Source organism: Mytilus galloprovincialis, chromosome 2 (genome assembly GCF_965363235.1).
Source record: "Mytilus galloprovincialis chromosome 2, xbMytGall1.hap1.1, whole genome shotgun sequence".
Classification (NCBI taxonomy): domain Eukaryota; kingdom Metazoa; phylum Mollusca; class Bivalvia; order Mytilida; family Mytilidae; genus Mytilus; species Mytilus galloprovincialis.
Window position 1 is genome coordinate 42,934,678 of NC_134839.1, and position 25,945 is coordinate 42,960,622.

Consider the following 25,945-nt stretch of genomic DNA (forward strand, 5'->3'; position numbering starts at 1 on the left):
GCAGTTAGAGCAAATCTGACATGGGGTCAAAGTGTTCATTTGGTAACATTCTATCAACCCTGAAATTTTTAGATGAATCTGATAACCCATTGTTGGGTTGCCGCCACTAAATTGGTAATTTTAAGGATATTTTGCAGTTTTTATACGACCCCAAAATATTTTGGGATCGTATAATGGTATGATGTCGTCGTTGTCTGAAGACATTGTTTTCCGGATAATAACTTTAGTTTAAGTGAATAGATCTTCATGAAATTTTCAAAAGGTTCAATACCACAAAAGGAAGGTTGGGATTGATTTTGGGGATGATTGTCCTAACCAATTAGGAATTAGGGGTCCAAAAGGGGCCCAAAACAAGTTTTTTTCTAGTTTCAGGATAATAACTTGTGTTGAAGTATTTCAATTGCTCTGAAATCATACCGCAATGTTCAAAACCACAAGTAGAAGGTTTGGATTCATTTGAGGGGTTATGGGGCCAAAGTTTAGGAATTAAGGGCCAAAAAGGGGTCAAAACAAGCATTTTTCTAGTTTCAAGACAATAACTTATGTGTAATTGTATGGATCTCTTTAAAATTGTACCACAATGTACCAAATAACAAAGGGGAGGCTGGGATTAAGATTTGGGTTAATTGCCCAAAATATATAGGAATTAGGGGCCAAAAAAGGGCCAAAAGGAAGCATGTTTCTAGTTTCCAAACAATCATGACAATAACTGGTGTTTAAGTGAATGGATCTCTCTGAAATTGTACTACAAGGTTCAATACTGCAATGGAAAGCATGGGATTGAGTTTAAGGGTTATAGCTCCAAGGGGGTTTCAAAAAGTGGGGGGGGGGGGGGATTTTTTGTTTACTATTTTTTGAAGGGCTTCCTTTTTTTTCAAAAATTTTCAAATTTCGAATTTTCAAAAGTTTCAAGAAGAAATCTTCAATTGCACAGTATTGAGCAATAGATTTGTTAGATCTTTGACCACATTAATTTTGTGACAAAAACCTATATTATGTCAAAAACTTGATCACAATCCAAATTCAGACAGAATCAACCTTGAATATTGTGACCAAATTTGCCCCAACTGTTCAGGGTTCAACCACTGGGGTCATATAAAGCTGCGCCCTGCGGAGCACCTGGTTGGTTATTTTCTTGAATAGTATTAACGATAAAAATGATAAAGATAAACTGTAAACAACAAATATGTTCAGCAAAGTAAGATCTACAAATAAGTTTATATGACCAAAATTGTTAATTGACCCCTTAAAGAGTTTTTGCCCTTTAAGGACAATTTTACACAATTTGTTTATCATGTTTTCTAACTTTAAAAAATCTTCTTTTCTGAAACCATTGAACCAATTCTAACCAAACTTAAGCTGAATGATACTTAAGTTGTCTAGAATAAAATTTGTGTTTTATTCTCTGTTTCGTCAAAAAACATGGCCCCCATGCAGGCCTCTACAATAACTTTTTTTTCAACTTGTCCAGTAGTAGGACAAGTACATACCAAAACTTACTTGTCCGAATGAAATTGTTACTTGCCCAAAAAAATCTTAATAATAAACTTTTACATTTTCAATTGATTGAAGGAACAAAATGAATTAAAACAATAGAACAGAATTTAATATTTATCTTTTGAAATACTTTTGAAAAATATGAGAACAACTGAATTTAGTCATGTCACAGGACTTAGTTTTTAGTTTTCATCAATGACAAAGTCTCATCAGACTATGCACATAATGCACCACTCTGATAGGCGTGTCATTGTACACTTTTTGGATTTGTATCCTTTTTTATACGACCGCAAAATTTGAAAAATTTTTCGTCGTATATTGCTATCACGTTGGTGTCGTCGTCGTCGTCGTCGGCGGCGTCGTCGTCGTCGTCCGAATACTTTTAGTTTTCGCACTCTAACTTTAGTAAAAGTGAATAGAAATCTATGAAATTTTAACACAAGGTTTATGACCACAAAAGGAAGGTTGGGATTGATTTTGGGAGTTTTAGTCCCAACATTTAAGGAATTAGGGGCCAAAAAGGGCCCAAATAAGCATTTTCTTGGTTTTCGCACTATAACTTTAGTTTAAGTAAATAGAATTCTATGAAATTTTGACATAAGGTTTATGACCACAAAAGAAAGGTTGGGATTGATTTTGGGAGTTTTGGTTCCAACAGTTTAGGAATTAGGGGCCAAAAAAGGGCCCAAATAAGCATTATTCTTGGTTTTCGCACAATAACTTTAGTTTAAGTAAATAGAAATCAATGAAATTTAAACACAATGTTTATGACCACAAAAGGAAGGTTGGTATTGATTTTGGGAGTTTAGGTCCCAACAGTTTAGGAATTAGGGGCAAAAAAGGGACCCAAATAAGCATTTTTTTTGGTTTTCGCACCATAACTTTAGTATAAGTAAATAGAAATCTATGAAATTTAACACAAGGTTTATGACCATAAAAGGAAGGTTGGTATTGATTTTGGGAGTTTTGGTCCCAACAGTTTAGGAATAAAGGGCCCAAAGGGTCCAGATTTAAACTTTGTTTGATTTTATCAAAAATTGAATAATTGGGGTTCTTTGATATGCCGAATCTAACTGTGTATGTAGATTCTTAATTTTTGGTCCCGTTTTCAAATTGGTCTACATTAAGGTCCAAAGGGTCCAAAATTAAACTTAGTTTGATTTTAACAAAAATTGAATCCTTGGGGTTCTTTGATATGCTGAATCTAAAAATGTACTTAGATTTTTTATTATTGGCCCAGTTTTCAAGTTGGTCCAAATCGGGGTCCAAAATTAAACTTTGTTTGATTTCATCAAAAATTGAATAATTGGGGTTCTTTGATATGCCAAATCTAACTGTGTATGTAGATTCTTAATTTTGGTCCCGTTTTCAAATTGGTTTACATTAACGTCCAAAGGGTCCAAAATTAAACTAAGTTTGATTTTAACAAAAATTAAATTCTTGGGCTTATTTGATATGCTTTATCTAAATATTTACTTTGATTTTTGATTATGGGCCCAGTTTTCAAGTTGTTCCAAATCAGGATTCCATATCAAGTATTGTGCAATAGCAAGAAATTTTCAATTGCACAGTATTGCACAATAGCAAGAAATATCTAATTGCACAATATTGTGCAATAGCAATTAATTTTCAATTGGAGTTATCTTTCTTTGTATAGAATAGTAGTTGATAATATATGTTGGAAATTTACCAGACATGACTATGATGTCATTTTCTATTTTTATTTGCCAATAACTTTATGTAAATAACTTCATTGGAAATTTGCCAATATAAAATGTTGCTGATGAAGTTTTTTTTATTGTTTTATACAATAAACAATGTATATTCATTTTTACTACCAACCAATCTTTACCATTCAGTGATAACAAGCACTTTATTTTACATTTTAATATCTTATGATGTATTTAAAAGAGTAGTTATTGTTGCAAACTCCATTAGAAATTTGAATTGATATCAGTTTTGGAAAAAGGGAAACAGGGATGTGAAAAAAAGGGGGGGGGGGGGTTAAATTTTTCTCATTTCAGATTTCATAAATAAAAAGAAAATTTCTTCAAACATTTTTTTGAGAGGATTAATATTCAACAGCATAGTGAATTGCTCAAAGGCAAAAAAAAAACTTTTAAGTTCATTAGACCACATTCATTCTGTGTCAGAAACCTATGCTGTGTCAACTATTTAATTTTAGATTTAAAAAGTTTGAAGAAATCTTTAATTGATTTGTAAAATCTTGACATTTGTTTTGTGTAAAAAAAAACATATAATGTCAAAAATTTGATCACAATCCAAATTCAGAGCTGTATCACGCTTGAATGTTTTGTCCATACTTGCCCCAACTGTTCAGGGTTCGACCTCTGCGGTCGTATAAAGCTGCGCCCTGCGGAGCACCTGGTTTTAAGTTGAAAAAAGTTTATTCAAATGCAATCAATAAAAAAAGATGAGGTATGATTGCCAATTAGACAACTCTCTGCAAGAGACCAAATGACACAGAAATTAACAACTATAGGTCACAATAGATTGCAAGTATTGTTTTTTTCTTCTACTTATAAACAAATATGATTTTGTGAATTTTATGGTAAATAATTTCTTCATTTTTAACCGGATTTTTGTGACAAAAATGTCGGTTATTGATTTGGGGATGTACGGCGGGCGGGCGGCCGGGCGGGCGGCCGGGCGGCAATCAAATGTTGTCTGTGCATTAACTCATGAACCGTTCAACCAAAGCTTTTATAATTTTAATATGTTGATACTGACAACTAAATGAAGGTCAAGTTTAATAATGGCGATTTTGACTTTTACCGTTCAGGAGTAATGGTTCTTGAAAGATTGAAAAATGGTTTTTCCAGTCGTGTCCGTGCATTTTTTATAAACCATTCAACCAAAGCTTTTGAAATTTTTATATGTTGTTACTGATGACAAAATAGAGGTCTGAAGTTCAATAATGATGATTTTAACTTTTACCGTTCAGGAGTTATGGTTCTTGAAAGATCGTAAAATGGTGTTTCCATTCACGTTGTTGCATTTACTAATGAACCATTCAATCTAAGCTTTTCAAATTTTAATATGTTGATACTGACTACAAAATGGAGGTCTAATTTGATATTGACGATTTCCACTTTCAGCATTCATCAGTTATGGTTCTTGTGATATTGCCAGGACACAAATAAATGTTAACAAATCCGGTTTGCTGTCGTTGTGACAGCCTCTTGTTATTGAAAAAATATGTTTGTTAAAAACATTATCGGTATGGTATTTATTCATATTATTATAAGGAACAGAATAAGATAGAAAAAAGAGGTACTGATTTGTTGTCGAGCCTGCAACTTTTGTTGCAGAAAGCTCGACATAGGGATAGTGATCCGGCGGCGGCGGCGGCTACGGCGGCGGCGTTAGCTAACTTCTTAAAAGGTTTATATTTTAGAAGGTGAAAGACCTGGATGCTTCATACTTTGTATATAGATGCCTCATGTTACGAAGTTTCCGTCAGTCACATGTCCAATGTCCTTGACCTCATTTTCATGGTTCAGTGACCACTTGAAAAAAAAGTTCAGAATTTTTGTAATGTTGAATTCTCTCTTATTATAAGTAATAGGATAACTATATTTGGTATGTGCGTACCTTGCAAGGTCCTCATGCCCGTCAGACAGTTTTCACTTGACTTCGACCTCATTTCATGGATCAGTGAACAAGGTTAAGTTTTGGTGGTCAAGTCCATATCTCAGATACTATAAGCAATAGGGCTAGTATATTTGGTGTATGGAAGGACTGGTAGGTGTACATGTCCAACTGGCAGGTGTCATCTGACCTTGACCTCATTTTCATGGTTCAGTGGTTATAGTTAAGTTTTTGTGTTTTGGTCTGTTTTTCTCATACTTTATGCAATAGGTCTACTATATTTGTTGTATGGAATGATTGTAAGGTGTACATGTCTAGCGGGCAGATGTCATCTGACCTTGACCTCATTTTCATGGTTCAGTGGTCAAAGTTAAGTTTTTAAGTTTTGGTCTTTTTATGTAATTTTATATCCCAAAGGTCAGCTATATTTGGTGTATGGAAATATATTATGATCTATATGTCAGTCCCGCAGATTTATTTGACCATGACCTCAATTGCACGGTTCATTGCACAGTGTTAAGTTTTTGTGTTTTGGTCTATTTTTCTTAAACTATAATAAGTAATAGGTCAACTATATTTGTTGTATGGAAGCTTTGTTAGCTGTACATGTCTGCCTGGCATGGTTCATCTGACCTTGACCTCATTTTCATGGTTCATTGGTCTTTGTTTAGCTACTTGGTTAATGTTAAGTTTATGTGACAGTTGTAATAAAGCTTTATACTTAGGACTATCAACATAATATCAATGATTAGTAAAGAAGGCGAGACATTTCAGTGTGTGCACTCTTGTCTTGGTCATGGTATGTGTCCTGGGTTGCCAAACTGTCAATTAATCATGTTTTCTAAATATGTCACCTACACTGCCAAACTAAACTATGGTCGGGTTGTTGTCTCTTTGGCGCATTCCCCATTTCCATTCTCAATTTTATTGTAAAGTTACCTAAGGGCATCACTGATTCGAATCAGTAAGACTGGTTTCCAAATAATATACTTTTTACCTGTTAAAATGTACTTGACAAGGAACCAGTTTATAATGATCGATTGCTTAAGTAAACATGTTGAAGAAAAAAGTTTTGAATTTGAATAAACAGAATACAGACACATTTCAAATTAATACTTGTTGTCTTGTTTGTTGTTTATAATTTCTTTGTTCATCAAAGTTGGATTAAATTTTTTCTGCAGAATAGATTTACTTGTCCCATCGGACAAGCTTGATATAGCTTTTACTTGTCCAACCTTTTTTTCCTCTGGTACCGGACAATCGGACAAGGGTTATTGTCGAGGCCTGCCCATGGCTAAAAATAGAACCTAGGGGTAAAATGCAGTTTTAGGCTTGTATTTCTAAAAGCAAAGCAGATCTATATAGAGCAAATTTGACATGGGTTAAAAGTGTTTATAATTTAGGTAAACATGGTAAAGTTCTATCAGCCCTTAAATTTTCAGATAAATGTAACAACCAATTGTTGGGTTGCTGCCACTAAATTGGTAATTTTTCAATTATCTTGTACATTATTTTCAATTTATTGTCTCTAAAACATATTCACTATTTCTATTCTCAATACAATTTGAACCAAATATAGAAAAGAAGATATCTTGTATGATAATTAATCTAGGAGACTGAGTTATTTGCAACAGATTAATCAATGTTGATGTAAGCATCTTCAAATCAACTGCAGTTAATCACCTTTCAAAAACATAACTAACAAACACTCACACCAAACACCTTTTTCTTTTGCTTTTGAAGAAAGTATGACAAAAATTGCATTTTCAAACACTTATTAATATACATTAAACCAAAAAAACAAACTATGATGAAATTGGACACTTAAACTCTTAAAGGAAAGATAAATGCCAAAAAATAAAGGTGAGCGATTCAGGCTCTTGAGAGCCTCTTGTTTGTTAATATCTTCAATATTATCTTAGATAGACTAAGAGATAAACTGTAAACAGCAATTATGTATAGCAAAGTAAGATCTACAAATAAGTCAACTTTACCAAAACAATCGATTGACACCTTAAGGAGTTGCAGCTCTTTATAGTAGATTTTAAACAATTTTCGTTAATTATGTAAATTTTTGTAAACTTTTACAAAATGTTTTCTTTTGCTAAGTTCATTATAGATAGAGAAAATTGTAATCAGCAAGAATGTTCAGTAAAGTGAGATTGACAAACACATCATCATCACCAAAACACAATTTTATCATGAATTCTATTCTCGTCTATAATTTGTGTCTTTTGTTTAATTTGCTTCTTGCATATAGACCAAGGTGAGCGACACAGGCTCTAAAGAGCCTCTTGTTTTAAATACATATTTTCGAACTTCGAAACATCAGGATCAATTCATATTTATTTTACATCAATGGGAGTATAAAATGAGCTCAACTTAACCAAGACTTTGACACAACCAAGACTTTGACACAACCAAGTTTGACACAACCAGGTTTGAATGTAAAATTAATAGTATTTATATTGGCATACATTGTGTGTCATAGACCTTTATATAATTGATTATCATGATGTATACTAATCCATTCTGATTGTTACTTTAGCAACTGGATGGTTATTTCCCTGGAGCAGCACAAGCACTTACTGAATATCATGATTTAACAAGTGTTTTGGTGGATGGAGGGGACAGGTTCAGTGTCTCTGCCTTGACATTTGATAAACAAGATCTATTATGGATGGGCAATTCAGGGGTATGTTTTACTTATGTCTCAGTGTCAAATTTGTGTATTTATATAACCAATGACAAAGAATAAGATAAAAGCAATAAACAGCAGTACATGTACTGCCCATATTGGTATTTTCAGACAATCTACATTTGTGATGACAATCTTCATTCATTTTTGCTCCAAAAAAAAGTGTTGACAGTTGATTAAAATGTTTAAGTAGTAAATTGTATCCAAAGTTTTGATTATATACATCAACAAACTAGGATGCAATGGCTAAAAGGAAAATAGGGGTCAAATGCAGTTTTTGGCTTATATCTCAAAAACTTTTAAGCTTATAGAGGAAATCTGACATGGGATCAAAATATGTTGCCACAATAGACAACACTCAAATTTTTACCGCATGGTATTGGTTCATTAGGTCAACATATTTTGCCAGCAAGCAGAGTGTCTTCATTACAAAAAAAATACATGAAATAAAACAGTGAAGTATTCATTTTGTGGTTATTGCGGTTAACCAAGAGTAATGATGCAATAATGCCAGGTAAATTGTTATGATAAAAATAGAAAGTGAAAGTGAAAATAAGAATAGTTAAGATGAATAGAAAATGAAAGTAAGTCAATAAAGTTATAAACGGTGGTTGGATTCTATTCACATATGTCTGAATATAGTCTTATTGGAGGTTCCTGGTGTTGGGCCTAAATTAAAATATTGTTTGTTTGCCCTTTTCCGACCCTATTTTTTGAAACAGGGTAGGTAGGTTGGTAAAATACTTTATTTTTCTTTCCCAAAAAATAACTTTGCTCGGTACATTTTTTGTCATGGGTAGGCAGGTAGGTATAATATTTTATTTTAGATATAAAATCGGCATGGTAGTCCTTATCACTGACCAAAGTAATGGTTGCATTATTCACGCTCCATTGACTTTGTTGTCAATTATTCAAATTATAACTTCCAATATATATATTTACTTGCACAAATAAGACAAAGATAAGCCTGAAAACAAAGTTCATCAATCAAGAAATATTATCATAACAGATTTCTGATTTTAAGGGCTAATTTCATTTGTTAATAAAAATAGCTTGAGGTTCTGTGCAGGTTATTCTGTTCACTTGAATTCACATAACTTAATAAATAAGTTGTAATGCAAAAAAAAGAGTTAAGCAGAAATAAATTATTTACACTACAATTTTTTTTTAAATACTTTCTTTATATATTAGCTCACCTGGCCCAATGGGCCAAACGTGAGCTTTTCTCATCACTTAGTGTCCGTCATCCCTTGTTAAGTTTTACAAAAATCTTCTCTGCTGAAACTACTTGGCCAAATTTAACTAAACTTGGCCACAATCGTTACAGGGCTCACGCTACCAGGCGACTTGGGCGAAGAAGTCGCCTTCCCGACCGTCACTTCGCTTTCCCCGACCCCCAAAAGCGAAAACAAGTCGCCCTGTCCATGACGATAGTCGCTTTCAGTCGCTTCCGTCATCGGACATTTTCAATTTTTACCAAGTTGATGAAACATCAGTTTTTTATTGATAATTAAAGAAATTCAGACATAAACGATTCATTATCTTTAGAAAAGAGGTTGAAGCATTGTCTTGGCAGTGTGTATCAGGTTATTTGATAAAAATACAACTTTTTATCACTTCGTGCATTTCTGCAAGTTCCGGTGCTTGTTACTCGAAAACGTACATCAACCTAAATTTCGGCGGCAAAATAAGTTTATTACTTCATTTAAACGTGATAAAAGTTGCCTCCAGTAAATTTTAAATCCATTTATTGCATTAAAAACGTCATGTTCCTTTCCAAATAACTTGTCAAACATCGTTTATTTTTGTAAATTTTCTTGCATTCGTCCGCCATTGACCGATTTCTAAACTACGGACCTGAACCGGAGCAGCTATGACCGAAATCCGTACTTTTACAATAATTACTACGGACGCACGAATGGAACAGCTAACAGAAGAATATTGATCCCAAAGGGAAAAATTACGCATTCCACACGCATAAAGAGACTTTTGGTTACATCTACATGATCTAATTGATTGGTGTATATAATTCCCTATATTTTTTATGGATTGTTTCAAACTATAATTGATTAAAGTTGCTTAACTCTGAGACTATCATACTAATATCAATATATTATGGCCCAGCTTAATAACTTTTATATTTTTTTATTAGAAACACTGAATTTCATACACAAGATAATTTTAAATTAAATTGTAATTGATATATAATAATTTCTTTACATTTTAATTTTTTTTTTTTTTTAAGTGCTAGATAATTAGTTGGTAGTTTTTCACAAGAACTTTAGTAAAACTTAAACAACTTTTAATTTCAAATGTAACTTTAATTGTAATTTTTTTACTTAGATATGAATTGAACAATATAAAAAGAACATTATTTACATATTGCCCTTTATACTATTGTAAAATCCAAACATTGCAGCGCACCGCGCGAATGAGCACTTCTCTTTCAAATCTCACCACTTCTCCCTATTAGTTTAAAAAAGAGAAGTCACTTCTCCCTATAATTCTGAAGTAGTGTGAGCCCTGCGTTATTAGGGTATCTAGTTTAAAAAATGTGCCTGATGACACTGACACGGTCAACCATCCAAGATGGCTGCCATTGCTAAAAATATATCTATAACTAAAGCATTTAGAGAAAATCTGACATGTGGAGAAAAATGTTATATCAGGTTAAGATCTATCTATCCTGTTCGTTGTTGGGTGTGGTATGATTGCCAATGAGACAACTCTGCACAAGAGACCAAAATGACACAGAAATTAACAACTATAGGTCACTGTACAGCCATCAACAATGAGCAAAGCCATACAACATAGTCAGCTATAAAAGACCCTGAAATGACGAGGAAATTTTGTAGTGTTTGGCTATTATCTTGAATATTGTTATAGATAGATATAAACTGTATACAGCAATACTGTTGAGCAAAGTACAAGTAAATCAACATGACCAAAATGGTCAGTTGACTCCTTAAGGAGTTATGCCCTTTATAGTTAATTTTTTACACTTTTTTGTAATTTTTGGTAATCTTTTACAAAAATCTCCTCTGATACTACTGAGACAAATTTAACCAAACTTGACCCAGCCCGCAAACCAAGATGGCAGACATGGCTAAAAATAGTACATAGGGTAAAATGCATTTTTTTGCTCATATCTCTTAAACCAAAGCATTAAGAGCAAAACTGATGATATAATTGTTCATTAGGTCAAAATCAATCTGCCCTGAAATTTTTAATCCAATCAGGCAACCGGTTGTTGGGTTGCTACCCCTGAATTGGTAATTTTAAGAAAATTTTGTAGCTTTTGGTTACCGGTATTATCTTGAATATAATTATAGATAGAGATAAACTGTAAATAGCAATAATGTACAGCAAAGAAAAGACCTACAAATAAGTCCGCATGACCAAAATGGTTAATTGACCCTATAAGGAATTATTGCCCTTTAAAGTAAATTTTTAACAATTTTTCATAAATTTTTGGTAATCTTTTACAAAAGTCTTCTGAAACTAAAGCAAAAGTATAACAGTTGCATAATTTCATGTATCAATTGTTTATAAAAATATCAGGTGAGCGACACAGGCTTCTTGGAGCCTCTAGTTAAGTTTTAATCTTTATCATTTTACCCCAAATATACACAGAAAAAAGTCAAACAAAATCTAAATAGGAAAACTAAAATCTCATGATTTAGAATTCCTATTGAGATTTGCATTAAAATGGGAGATAACTGCAAAAAAAGGCAGAAATATCAATAAAAATTAATACAAAATTATAACTTTACCATTTCTATTCAACAGAATATTGATTCTTGATATTTTATCCGCTTTTAGAGTAGAACAAACAACTTTAAAGGTGTTTTCATATCTTTTATCAAGCTACAACCTAGATTTCATAATTCATTAGTTGACTATTTATTAGATTTTTCAGCATGTCAAGGTAAAGAATCTCAAATTAAATAAAACTAATGAAGCATATATTCTTCTTTTTGTGGTTGAAAGTTTCTTTTAACAAGGTAGATGCTGAACAAATATAATTTACAGATATAACCAATACCAAAAATTTCACATAGTTTTTTCATAATGGCCACAAAGCCATAGATTTGCAATTTCTTTAAAGAAAAATGTGCAAAATAAATAAAAATACCCATAACACTTCGGTTTTGTAGTTCATGAGCAGGAGATTATATAATATAGTTAAATACAAACTCCCTCAAAGTATCATGCTTTACATGAATTATAAGAAAATCAGCCAAAAACTGACAAAAAACCCTTAATTTTGCAGAGTTATCTCCCTTTTTAATGTTAATTTCAAAAGAAATTAAAAATGCTGATTTTGATTTTCCTCAGGTTAAGATTTTATGGGACTTTTTTCTGTGTATATTTGGGGCTTAAATCTATAGATTAGAACTAAAACATTTTCTGAGGCAATTAGTTTGAGGTTCAAACTTAGTTTGACTGGACTATATGCACATAGACCAAGGTGAGCGAGACAGCTTCTTTAGAGCCTCTAGTTTGTTTTGTGTGTTAATGTTTTATATTGTTTAAAAATAATTGAGGTTGGCCAGTTAAACATTTTGTTCATGCATATCTTACAACAGGGTCATGTGACAGGTTATTATGGGTTAGAAATGCAGAAGTATACATCATTTAAAGTACACATGACAGAAGACATTCGACAGATGATACCAATACAGCGTGGAATATTGTCTCTGACGAGAAGTACACTGAATTGTTCACTTCGAAGAGGACTAAGTGTGTTCAATTACAAGTAAGATATAATTTCCTATACATGATTTAATGAGGAAAAAATGGTTGAAAGCTTTTTTTGTCCCCTGCGCCATGCATTGTGGGAGGGTCTTAGAAATAGGCTTAATCATAAGGTCTCGTTAGCGCTCTCACATGTACAATTCCTGACAAATTTTTATTATACGACCGCAAAAATTAAAATTTTTCATTGTATATTGCTATCACGTTGGCGTCGTCGTCCTGCGTCGTGGTCGTCGTCGTCCAAATACTTTTAGTTTTCGCACTCTAACTTTAGTAAAAGTGAATAGAAATCAATAAAATTTTAACACAAGGTTTATGACCACAAAAGGAAGGTTGGGATTGATTTTGGGAGTTTTGGTTCCTACAGTTTAGGAATTAGGGGCCAAAAAAGGGCCTAAATAAGCATTATTCTTGGTTTTCGCACAATAACTTTAGTATAAGTCAATAGAAATCTATGAAATTTAAACGCAAGGTTTATGACCATAAAAGGAAGGTTGGGTTTGATTTTGGGAGTTTTGGTCCCAACAGTTTAGGAATAAGGGGCCCAAAGGGTCCAAAATTGAACTTTGTTTGATTTCATCAAAAATTGAATAATTGGGGTTCTTTGATATGCCGAATCTAACTGTGTATGTAGATTCTTAATTTTTGGTCCCGTTTTCAAATTGGTCTACATTAAGGTCCAAAGGGTCCAAAATTAAACTTAGTTTGATTTTAACAAAAATTGAATCCTTGGGGTTCTTTGATATTATGCTGATCTAAAAATGTACTCAGATTTTTTATTATTGGCCCAGTTTTCAAGTTGGTCCAAATCGGGGTCCAAAATTAAACATTGTTTGATTTCATCAAAAATTGAATAATTGGGGTTCTTTGATATGCCAAATCAAACTGTATGTAGAGTCTTAATTTTTGGTCCCGTTTTCAAATTGGTCTACATTAAGGTCCAAAGGGTCCAAAATTAAACTTAGTTTGATTTTAACAAAAATTGAATCCTTGGGGTTCTTTGATATTATGCTGAAACTAAAAATGTACTCAGATTTTTTATTATTGGCCCAGTTTTCAAGTTGGTCCAAATTGGGGTCCAAAATTAAACATTGTTTGATTTCATCAAAAATTGAATAATTGGGGTTCTTTGATATGCCAAATCTAACTGTAGATTATTGATATTTGGTCCTGTTTTCAAATTGGTCTACATTAAAGTCCAAAGGGTCCAAAATTAAACTAAGTTTGATTTTAACAAAAATTGAATTCTTGAGCTTTTTTGATATGCTGAATCTAATATGTACATAGATTTTTGATTATGGGCCCAGTTTTCAAGTTGGTTCAAATCAGGATCCAAAATTATTATATTAAGTATTGTACAATAGCAAGAAATTTTCAATTGCACAGTATTGCGCAATAGCAAGAAATCTTCAATTGCACAGTATTGTGCAATAGCAAATATTTTTAATTACTCAGTATTGCGCAATAGCAAGAAATATCTAATTGCAATTTCAATTGGAGTTATCTTTCCTTGTCCAGAATAGTAGTTGAATCAACTTAAATCTTTGTTTTATACAATATATATAATTAATATTTCAATTGGAGTTATCTGTCTTTGTCCAGAATAGTAGTTGAATCAACATAAACATTGTTTTATACAATATACAATGTATATTCACTTTTTCTACCAACTGATAAATTAAAACAATCTTTACCATTCAGTGATAACAAGCACTTTATTTTACATTTTAATATTTTATGATGTATTTAAATGAGTAGTCATTGTTGCAAACTCCATTAGAAATTTGAATTGAGATCAGTTTTGGAAAAAGGGAAAGGGGGATTTGAAAACAAATGGGGGTGGGGGGTTAAATTTTTCTCATTTCAGATTTCATAAATAAAAAGAAAATTTCTTCAAACATTTTTTTGAGAGGATTAATATTCAACAGCATAGTGAATTGCTCAAAGGCAAAAAAAATATTTTAAGTTCATTAGACCACATTCATTCTGTGTCAGAAACCTATGCTGTGTCAACTATTTAATCACAATCCAAATTTAGAGCTGAATCCAGCTTGAATGTTGTGTCCATACTTGCCCCAACCATTCAGGGTTCAACCTCTGCGGTCGTATAAAGCTGTGCCCTGCGGAGCATCTGGTTGAACTTATATTATAGGTTTATATATCAGCAATGCCTTGGAGAAGTTTGAAAATCAGTGCAAATTTTTGTCCCCTGCGTAACATGTTGCTGGTGACAGACATGTAAATTCTGGGCACCAGTCTTTGTGTCAGTCCATGTGTGCAATTCCTGTCTCTCACAGGTACTATTCTTGCAAGATTTTGATAACACTTTTGATTCAAATGATATCACCAATATATTAACTAATTCTTAAATGGTGACTGGTCAACTTTTTATACGACCACAAAACATTAGTATAAATACTATGATGTCGTCGTCGTCAGTGTCAACGTTATTTGAAGACACATTTGGTTTCCAGACAATAACTTCAGTTTAAGTAATAGGATCTCTAAGAAATTTTACCAGAAGATCCAGTACCATAAAAGAAAGGTTGGGATTGAATTTGGGGGTAAAATTGGTACCAACAGTTAAGGAATTAAAAATGGTCAAAACCAAGTATTGATCACTATGAAATTGTACCACAAGGTTCCATATCACAAAAGAAAGGCTTGGATTGAGTTTTGGGGTTCATAATATTTTCTTTAAATTTTTGAATATCAAATAATTGCACAGTAATGCGCAATAGCAAGAAATCTTCAATTGCACAGTATTGAGCTTTAGCACAGACACAGAATTGTACAATACAACAGTATTGGGCAATAGCAATAGCAAACAATAACTTAAGGATGCACTTGGATGAGGTTTTGGAATTCGTGTCAAATGTTCAGACTCCTTGGTGTTTTCCATACAATACAAGGTAATATATTTAGCCCCATAACACCCATTTATTTTTTCATATAATACTAAATAGCACATGAAAGGTCATTTGCCAAAATTTTAGAAGATTCTTAATTTTCTTTCTTTTGTTTTGAGACCCAAATTATACCAATGCAAATATAAGGTTAAAGTCCGAGTCAGCCTTTTCCCGCCATATTTTAAATCTCAAATATCTCGAAAAGGAGGTCCATGACCTATCAATATTTTAAGCTTATTTTTTTTCCTTAACGAATGCTCTACTGGCTTATATTATCAATTTTAAATTCTTGATTTATTAATTTTCACCTAACCTCACCTAAGTTCATCCTTTAGTTTAAGTGTATCAGGACCTCTTTGAAATTAAAGCTAAAGGTTCAAAACTTCAAAACTACAAGCTGGTCACAATCTTTAAGGAATGGTGCCAAAAATCTACATGTAAACTACGATTATACTACTTTAATATATAGAGACTATTCTGTCTACTGTTTTCTTTGAAATGTTTACTATTTAAGGGGTCATACCAGTTGCATGTATAATAAAATAAGTAAAACATGTGGAAACAAGAATATGTCCATAGTACATCCACACTATATTTACTAAGTTTCGAGTTGATTGGACTTCAACTTCATCAAAAACTTCCAACTTCATCAAAAACTTCCTCGACCAAAAACCTTAACCTGAACTGGGACAGACGGAAGAATGAACAACGAACGAAAGCACAGATGCACAGACTAGAAAACATAATGTCCATAGATGGGGCATAAAATTTATTGTTGAAAATGAAAGTAGTGATTTGGCAAAAATGAAAGTAGGGTAGAGATTAGAGGGAGGCAGCACCATTTTTGGGACGTCGCGATCGGGTGTTTTTAAGCTCGGGATTTGGGATTGATCCTTACGGGATCCGAGAATAAATTTTTCGATTTTGGGATATAAATTTCTTTAAATTCTGCATCTCGGGATTTCATGTTTTTAATCCCGGGATTTCGGGTAAAGGACCCCTCTGACCATCCCTCAAATTAGCCTTAGTCGGTCTTAGTCATTTATACAAGATTCATATCCTAGCATTGGCATGTTAATAAGGCTCTCAAAAGAAAAAGCACTGATAGATGGTCCTAGAAGCATATTTTATTAGATTAATAATGGTCTATATATAAGCAGTTACATTTATTTCATGTTTGAAGTGGTGCAAATTTTTAATTTAATTTGACTTTTACCAAAAGATGCATTGTAGCAAAGGAGAAGAATAATTGTGTTCTGAGGCTAGAAACACAAAAATAATTGAATTTAACAGAAAGGAAACAAATATTGGACATTGGAAAAAGGGAGAGGGCTTTTGATACCTTTAATGAAATTCTCCATACATAGTATCTTTTACAAAAAATCATCCTACAACAGTTCACAAGCTGTATATGCCCGCTATTTCACAGGTGTGTTCTAGTATAGATTTATTGTCAAATAATAGAAATTTTGAATTGAGTCATAGTTTAAACATTGTTAAAATAGATTTGCTGATTCAGATATATTAATTTTGGTAATAATTGTGTATGCATTTAGTTTTTTTTTAAAAGACTGCAAACATTTTTTTGCAGTGATTTTTATACAACCGCAAAAATTAAAATTTTTTGGTCGTATATTGGTATCACGTCGCTGTTGTCAGCGTCATCCAAAGACGGATTGTTTCCAGATAATAACTTTTGAATAAGTAAAAAGAAATCAATAAAATTTTAACACAATGTTTATAACCACTAAAGGAAGCTTGGGATTGATTTTGGGGGTTACAGTCCCAAAGGTTTAGGAATTTGGGGCCCAAAGGTGCCAAAAACAGCATTTTTCTAGTTTCAGGACAAAAAGTTGTGTATTAGTATTTCAATTGTTCTGTAATTGTACCACAATGTTTAATGACATAAGTAGAAGATTGGGATTTATTTAAGGGGGTTATTGGGCAAACTATAGGAATTAAGGGCCAATTAGTATGTCAAAAATTTGATGTATTGCACAATAGCACACTGTTGTCCAGTAGCACAGTATTGCACAATATCTCAGTATTGCACAATAGCAAGTAAGTTTCAATTGAAAATTAGTACAACTATTTTAACCCATTTCAAAGAGGTAGGGCCAATTTGCCGGGAATTTTTTTCATTCGATGAGATAGGTAAATCATGTTTTAAATAACCCGATAGATGCTAATTATAGTACATAAAAATACATCACATCATCTATTTTCATACCTTGAACAGGACTTCCTACAAAAACAACACCAAGACTATTGATTTTTTTAATATTGATTTTATTTTATTATTAACATCCTTTATGCAAGGTACGATACCATGTAACTTGTAAAGGAGCCAAATAATATCGGAACAAATTCAAATGGTGTTTTTTCTCATTCTGAATGTATGTATTTCTGTATTTGTCCTGGTCTTTTAAGGTTTTATCGTCTTTAAGATAAGATAAGATAAAACATGTATATATTTTAACTGGAGAATTTCTTACATCAGTTGGTCATAGACCACCCTGTGTTACTAACACATGTTATATTGCCTTTTCTGGCATTTTAACAAATCGGCCCTTCGTTGTGATACAGATGCAACAGCTTCTTGATGTTTTACCTACAATCACAATTTGTAGTGTAATTGATTTGTTCTGTTGTGTTGTTTTATTTTCTGATGACTTAGGTACTGGTGGTAAACATTTCAGTGCTAGTATCTACACAGTTTTTGAATTGGCAACAAAATTGCTGTTGACTGCATTTGTTACATATAATACCATGCTAAAAAAGGTTTCGAAAACTTGTTTATGTTGTTTTGAAACTTGTATACAATGGCCTTATTTTAAGTTGTGTGTATATTACACCCGCATTATTTGGGCTTCATTGTTATAGAATCAATTCTCGTGTTATTGGTAATGTACAGGCACCTCCATCAGTTTGACAGCAGTTGTTCCTTAAATATATGTAATAAATGTAAACACATATATAGAAAGTAAGTCAAGAGTATGGACAGTCATAGGAATGCACACAATAAGCGATACATTATTTTTTTCTTTAATACATGTAAAATGATATACTAGTAAACTATATAGTCAAAATGAACCAGAATGACTCTATGAATTAAGCAAACATCCTAAAAAATATGATAGAAACATTAAAATTTAATATAAAACATGCAAATATTCTAAGCGATATTCGAACCCTTTCTTCAAAACTATCATTCATTGGTAGTCCTGTGCTCTACTGATGGAGCCACAGCGATGCTGTTATCCATAATTTTTTTTTTATAAAGGAGCTATATCGGTACAATTTAGCGATGTTACAATTTTTTCTTTAAAAAGTTGTTTTTTATGTTATAAGGACACACTAATCCAATTTCATTTTTGAGGGAAAAAGTAGTATGAATTACAATAGTTAGAAAAAACATAACTGTTTTTTGGTTTGAATTGTCCTTCTGGGGGATTCCCTGTTTTTCCCACCTAAAAACACCCAAAATTCTGCATATATATTGGACTTTCATCCTTTTTATACGACCGCAAAAATTTTAATTTTTTGGTCGTATATTGCTATCACGTTGGCGTCGTCGTCGTCGTCGTCCAAATACTTTTAGTTTTCGCACTCTAACTTTAGTAAAAGTGAATAGAAATCAATGAAATTTTAACACAAGGTTTATGACCACTAAAGGAAGGTTGGGATTGATTTTGGGAGTTTTGGTCCCAATATTTTAGGAATTAGGGGCCAAAAAGGGCCCAAATAAGCATTTTCTTGGTTTTCGCACTGTAACTTTAGTTTAAGTGAATAGAAATCTATGAAATTTTGACACAAGGTTTATGACCACAAAAGGACGGTTGGGATTGATTTTGGGAGTTTTGGTTCCAACAGTTTAGGAATTAAGGGCCAAAAAAGGGCCCAAATAAGCATTATTCTTGGTTTTCGCACAATAACTTTAGTATAAGTAAATAGAAATCAATGAAATTTAAACACAAGGTTTATGACCACAAAAGGAAGGTTGGGATTGATTTTTGGAGTTGAGGTCACAACAGTTTATGAATTAGGGGCCAAAAAGGGGCCCAAATAAGCATTATTTTTGGTTTTTGCACCATAACTTTAGTATAAGTAAATAGAAATCTATGAAATTTAAACACAAGGTTTATGACCATAAAAGGAAGGTGTGGTTTGATTTTGGGAGTTTTGGTCCCAACAGTTTATGAATAAGGGGCCCAAAGGGTCCAAAATTGAACTTTGTGTGATTTCATCAAAAATTGAATAATTGGGGTTCTTTGATATGCCGAATCTAACTATGTATGTAGATTCTTAATTTTTGGTCCCGTTTTCAAATTGGTCTACATTAAGGTCCAAAGGGTCCAAAATTAAACTTAGTTTGATTTTAACAAAAATTGAATCTTTGGGGTTCTTTGATATGCTGAATTTAAAAATGTACTTAGATTTTTAATTATTGGCCTAGTTTTCAAGTTGGTCCAAATGGGGGTCCAAAATTAAACTTTGTTTGATTTCATCAAAAATTGAATAAATGGGTTCTTTGATATGCCAAATCTAACTGTGTATGTAGATTCTTAATTTTTATGCCCCACCTACGATAGTAGAGGGGCATTATGTTTTCTGGTCTGTGCGTCCGTCCGTCCGTCTGTCCGTTCGTCCGTCCGTCTGTCCGTTCGTCCGTCCGTCTGTCCCGCTTCAGGTTAAAGTTTTTGGTCAAGGTAGTTTTTGATGAAGTTTAAGTCCAATCGACCTCAAACTTAGTACACATGTCCCCTATGATATGATCTTTCTAATTTTAATGCCAAACTAGAGTTTTTACCCCAATTTCACGGTCCACTGAACATGGAAAATGATAGTGCGAGTGGGGCATTCGTGTACTGAGGACACATTCTTGTTGGTCCAGTTTTCAAATTGGTCTACATTAAGGTCCAAAGGGTCCAAAATTAAACTAAGTTTGATTTTAACAAAAATTAAATTCTTGGGCTTATTTGATATGCTTTATCTAAACATGTACTTTGATTTTTGATTATGGGCCCAGTTTTCAAGTTGGTCCAAATCAGGATTCCATATCAAGTATTGTGCAATAGCAAGAAATTTTCAATTGCACAGTATTGCACAATAGCAAGAAATATCTAATTGCACAATATTGTGCAATAGCAATTAATTTTCAATTGGAGTTATCTTTCTTTGTATAGAATAGTAGTTGATAATATATGTTGGAAATTTGCCAGACATGACTATGATGTCATTTTCTATTTTTATTTGCCAATAACTTTATGTAAATAACTTCATTGGAAATTTGCCAATATAAAATGTTGCTGATGAAGCTTTTTTCCTTATCTTATCTAAAATGTTTTTAGATAATGTATGTTGGACATTTGCCAGACATGACTATGATGTCATTTTCTATTTTTATTTGCCAATAACTTTATGTAAATAACTTCATTGGAAATTTGCCAATATTAAATGTTGCTGATGAAGTTTTTTTTATTGTTTTTTACAATAAACAATGTATATTCACTTTTACTACCAACCAATCTTTACCATTCAGTGATAACAAGCACTTTATTTTACATTTTAATATTTTATGATGTATTTAAAAGAGAAGTTATTGTTGCAAACTCCATTAGAAATTTGAATTGATATCAGTTTTGGAAAAAGGAAAACGGGGATGTGAAAAAAAATGGGGGGGGGGGGGGGGGGGGGGGGGGTTAAATTTTTCTCATTTCAGATTTCATAAAGATAAAGAAAAAGAAAATTTCTTCAAACATTTTTTTGAGAGGATTAATATTCAACAGCATAGTGAATTGCTCAAAGGCAAAAAAAAAAATTAAGTTCATTAGACCACATTCATTCTGTGTCAACTATTTAATTTTAGATTTAAATAAGTTTGAAGAAGAAATCTTTAATTGATTTGTAAAATCTTGACATTTGTTTTGTGTAAAAAAAACCATGTAATGTCAAAAATTTGATCACAATCCAAATTCAGAGCTGTATCACGCTTGAATGTTTTGTCCATACTTGCCCCAACTGTTAAGGGTTCGACCTCTGCAGTCGTATAAAGCTGCGCCCTGCGGAGCACCTGGTTGAGGGTTAAATTAACTATTGATCACACATATCATAATATATGTAAATCGTTATATATTGATCAAAACGCATTTTTATTTTTTGTTTTTATAGTAAATTTTATACTGTTGGCACCTTTTGAAATTGGCCCTTCTGTGAAAAAAATTCCCGGCAAATTGGCCCTACCTCTTTTTAGATTTTTCACCACAGTAATTTTGTTCCAGAAATTTGATCAAAATCCGAATTCAAACAGAATCAAGCTTGAATATTCAATGTGAAGAGTCAAAAATTAATTTTATGGTTCAATAAATATAAAATAGATAATAGCCATTCATTAAATAATAAGTTTTTTTTTTAGATCATCTATTTTTATTAAAGGATAAATTCTTTTTTGATCATGTTTATTATAAGTGAGTTTCAGCCAATGACATTAAAATTTATGGAAGCTGTAACCAGTTCTATTAATAACAATTACTACTTCTATGCTGCATAAACTCAGAATAAAAAAGTTTACTGCTTTGCATATATATATGATTCTTTTGAAAGTAATAATTCCACAGTGTGTTGATATGTCTTGTTTTATATGCAAAGTCCAAATGCATATTAATAGCACCAAGTTAACTGTATTTATGTCATTGTTATATACAAATTATCAAAATGTTTTAATGCCAGGTCCCCCTGCATGCAGGAGATGCAATGTATGATCATGACCAGTCCTAATACAGTCTTGATGGGAGGACACCAGACTAAGGTCTTACAATTGGATATTGAAGGAATGCGAGAAATACGACAGGTGATTTTATAAGTATCTTTATGAAACATGCTTGATATTTATATGTGAAAAGTAAAATAAAAAAAATATTAAGCTCTGAGGAAAATTCTAAACAGAAAGTCTCTAAGCAAATGTCAAAATCAAAAGTACAAACACATCAAACGATTGGATAACAACTGTCATAATCCTGAATAATATTAAGAAACGTTCGTCTTGCGTATTAAATTATAATCCTGGTACCTTTGATAACTAATTAAAACGGGCTCTTTCCTATGTAGAAAATGGTGGATTAAACCTTGTTTTATAGCTAGCTAAGCCTCCAACTTTGTATGACAGTGGCACAAAATTCCATTATATGGACCATGATTAATTGATTGTTGGTTGCTTAACATTCAGTGGCAAATATTTCATGCATGTTCAGGACAAAATATATGGACCATGTGGGAACAAATTAATCAGACATAATAGGTAAAAATGTCAAAAATTGGTATAGAGCACAGCCTAGCCACAATCAGATTCAATGTACATTTTGTAATTATGTTCTTGTTCATCAACTCAAACGAACATAAAATATTTATAAATAAAAAACCAAACACTATTTGGGATATCAGCTCGCCTGGACAGTACAGTTAAGCATGTTTATTCATTTTATTAGCTCACCTGGCCGAAAGGCCAAGTGAGCTTTTCTCATCACTTGGCGTCCGGCGTCGTCGTCCTGCGTTAACTTTTACAAAAATCTTCTCCTCTGAAACTACTGGGCCAAATTTAACCAAACTTGGCCACAATCATCATTGGGGTATCTAGTTTAAAAAATGTGTCCGGTGGCCCGGCCAACCAACCAAGATGGCTGCCATGGCTAAAAATAGAACATAGGGGTAAAATGCAGTTTTTGGCATATAACTCAAAAACCAAAGCATTTAGAGCAAATCTGACAAGGGGTAAAATTGTTAATTGTTAATCAGGTCAAGATCTATCTGCCCTGAATTGGAAATTTTAGAGAAATTTTGCTGTTTTTGGTTATTATCTTGAATAATATTATAGATAGAGATTAACTGTGAACAGCAATAATGTTCAGCAATGTAAGATTTACAAATAAGTCAACATTACCAAAACGGTCAGTTGACCCCTTTAGGAGTTATTGCCCTTTATAGTCAATTTTTAACCATTTTTCGTAAATCTTAGTTATCTTTTACAAAAATCTTCTCCTCTGAAACTACTGGGCCAAATTAATCCAAACTTCAATCATCTTTGGGGTATCTAGTTAAAAAAATGTGTCCGGTGACCTGGCCATCAAATCAAGATGGCCACCACGGCTAAAAATAGAACATAGGGGTAAAATGCAGTTTTTAACCGGATTTTTGTGACAAAAATGTCGGTTATTGATTTGGGGATGTACGGCGGGCGGGCGGGCGGGCGGCAATCAAATGTTGTCCGTGCATTAACTCATGAACCGTTCAACCAAAGCTTTTAAAATTTTAATATGTTATTACTGACAACTATACGAAGGTCAAGTTCAATAATGGCGATTTTAACTTTTACCGTTCAGGAGTTATGGTTCTTGAAAGGCGGCAATCAAATGTTGTCCGTGCATTAACTCATGAACTGTTCAACCAAAGCTTTTAAAATTTTAATATGTTATTACTGACAACTATACGGAGGTCAAGTTCAATAATGGCGATTTTGACTTTTACCGTTCAGGAGTTATGGTTCTTGAAAGATTGAAAAATGGAGTTTTCAGTCGTGTCCGTGCATTTACTCATGAACTGTTCTACCAAAGCTTCCCAAACTTTAATATGTTGTTACTGATGACAGAATGGAGGTCAAGTTCAATAATGACGATTTTTACTTTTACCGTTCAGGAGTTATGGTTCTTGAAAGATTGAAAAATGGAGTTTCCAGTCGTGTCCGTGCATTTATGCATGAACTGTTCTACCAAAGCTTCCGAAATTTTAATATGCTGTTACTGATGACAAAATGGAGGTCAAGTACAATAATGACGATTTTGACTTTTACCGTTCAGGAGTTATGGTTCTTGAAAGATTGAAAAATGGTGTTTCCCGTCGTGTCCGTGCATTTTCTCATGAACCATTCAACCAAAGCTTTTGAAATTTTAATATGTTGTTACTGATGACAAAATAGAGGTCAAGTTCCATAATGTCGATTTTGACTTTTACTGTTCAGGAGTTATGGTTCTTGAAAGATCGTAAAATGGCGTTTCCATTCACGTTGTTGCATTTACTCATGAACCATTCAATCTAAGCTTTTCAAATATTATTATTTCAAAATGTTGATACTAATGACAAAATGGGGGTCAAATTTGATATTGCTGATTTTCACTTTCACCATTCATCAGTAATGGTTCTTGTGATATTGCCAGGACACAAATAAATGTAAATAAATTCGGTTTGCTGTCGTTGAGACAGCCTCTTGTTGGCTTATAACTCAAAAACCAAAGCATTTAGAGCAAATCTGATTGGGGTAAAATTGTTTATCAGGTCAAGATCTATCGACCTTAAAATTTTCAGATGAATCGGTCAACCCGTTGTTGGGTTGCTGCCCCTGAATCGGTAATTTTAAGGAAATTTTTCTGTTTTTGGTTATTATCTCGAATATTATTATAGATAGAGATAAACTGTAAACAGCAATAATATTCAGCAAAGTAAGATTTACAAATAAGTCATCATGACATAAATGGTCAATTGACCCCCTAAGGAATTATTGTCCTTTATAGTCAATTTTTAACAATTTTCATAAAATTTGTAAATTTTTATTAACATTTTCCACTGAAACTACTGGGCCAAGTTCATTATAGATAGAGATAATTGTAAGCAGCAAGACTGTTCAGTAAAGTAAGATTTACAAACACATCACCATCACCAAAACACAATTTTGTCATCCATCTGCTTCCTTTGTTTAATATTCTCAAAGACCAAGGTGAGCGACACAGGCTCTTTAGAGCCTCTAGTTTACAATATATGAATATTTGTCTGCACGCCCATAGCCGCTGCTTCAACATATCAATTTCCAATTATACACAATCTACAAAAGAAACATCTTTGTTAACAATCTTTTCAATCATGTATAATCTTAAAAAACATCCACATCAATCATAAGCATGAATACATCAATTGACAATATTGACAAAATAAAAGTGGGTGGGTGGGTCGGGTCAAATGACCAGACTGAACTGTCTGAAATGCAAGCGTCGAATGACACATAATTACACACAGATTTACCGTTACAATTCTTCCCGCTTATATTAGCTCGTGAAATACTCATCACTCTAGAGTATACATTAAACCGGTATATCTAGTCATGTGACAAATGTCACAACAAACACATGTGTTCTTTATAACATTGATAAATACATTTCACATCAGTCAAAAATGACGATCACATATAGGAAAAAAAACTTTTTATATTTTGGTACAGAAATGGTTTAAATTATGAAAAATAGCCGTCAAAAGGCTAACACCTGAAGCACTTATATAATTTCATGCAGTTTTTGGAAGAAATATTCAATATTTTTATTAAATTCTAGGTGTTTAATTTTCTTTTATGGTTGCCTTCAAGACATGGTCACCAGTTTCAGATTTTGGGCAAATGACAAAGACAACAAAATATGTTTAGAATTATTGAATC

General features: G+C 32.7%; 1 protein-coding gene across 3 annotated transcripts in view; it reads left to right on the top strand.

Annotated features, from left to right (window-relative positions):
* The window catches only part of LOC143063636 (PAN2-PAN3 deadenylation complex catalytic subunit PAN2-like), a 295,154-nt gene that overhangs the window by 26,893 nt on the left and 242,316 nt on the right, over positions 1–25,945 (top strand). For 2 of the 3 annotated variants that reach the window (XM_076235882.1, XM_076235883.1), the window contains exons 3-5: positions 7,658–7,804; positions 12,397–12,566; positions 22,204–22,324. In XM_076235882.1, coding sequence (XP_076091997.1) covers positions 7,658–7,804; positions 12,397–12,566; positions 22,204–22,324 — 438 coding nt within the window. The remainder of the gene's footprint in view (positions 1–7,657; positions 7,805–12,396; positions 12,567–22,203; positions 22,325–25,945) is intronic. The other variant, XM_076235885.1, reaches the window with a different exon arrangement.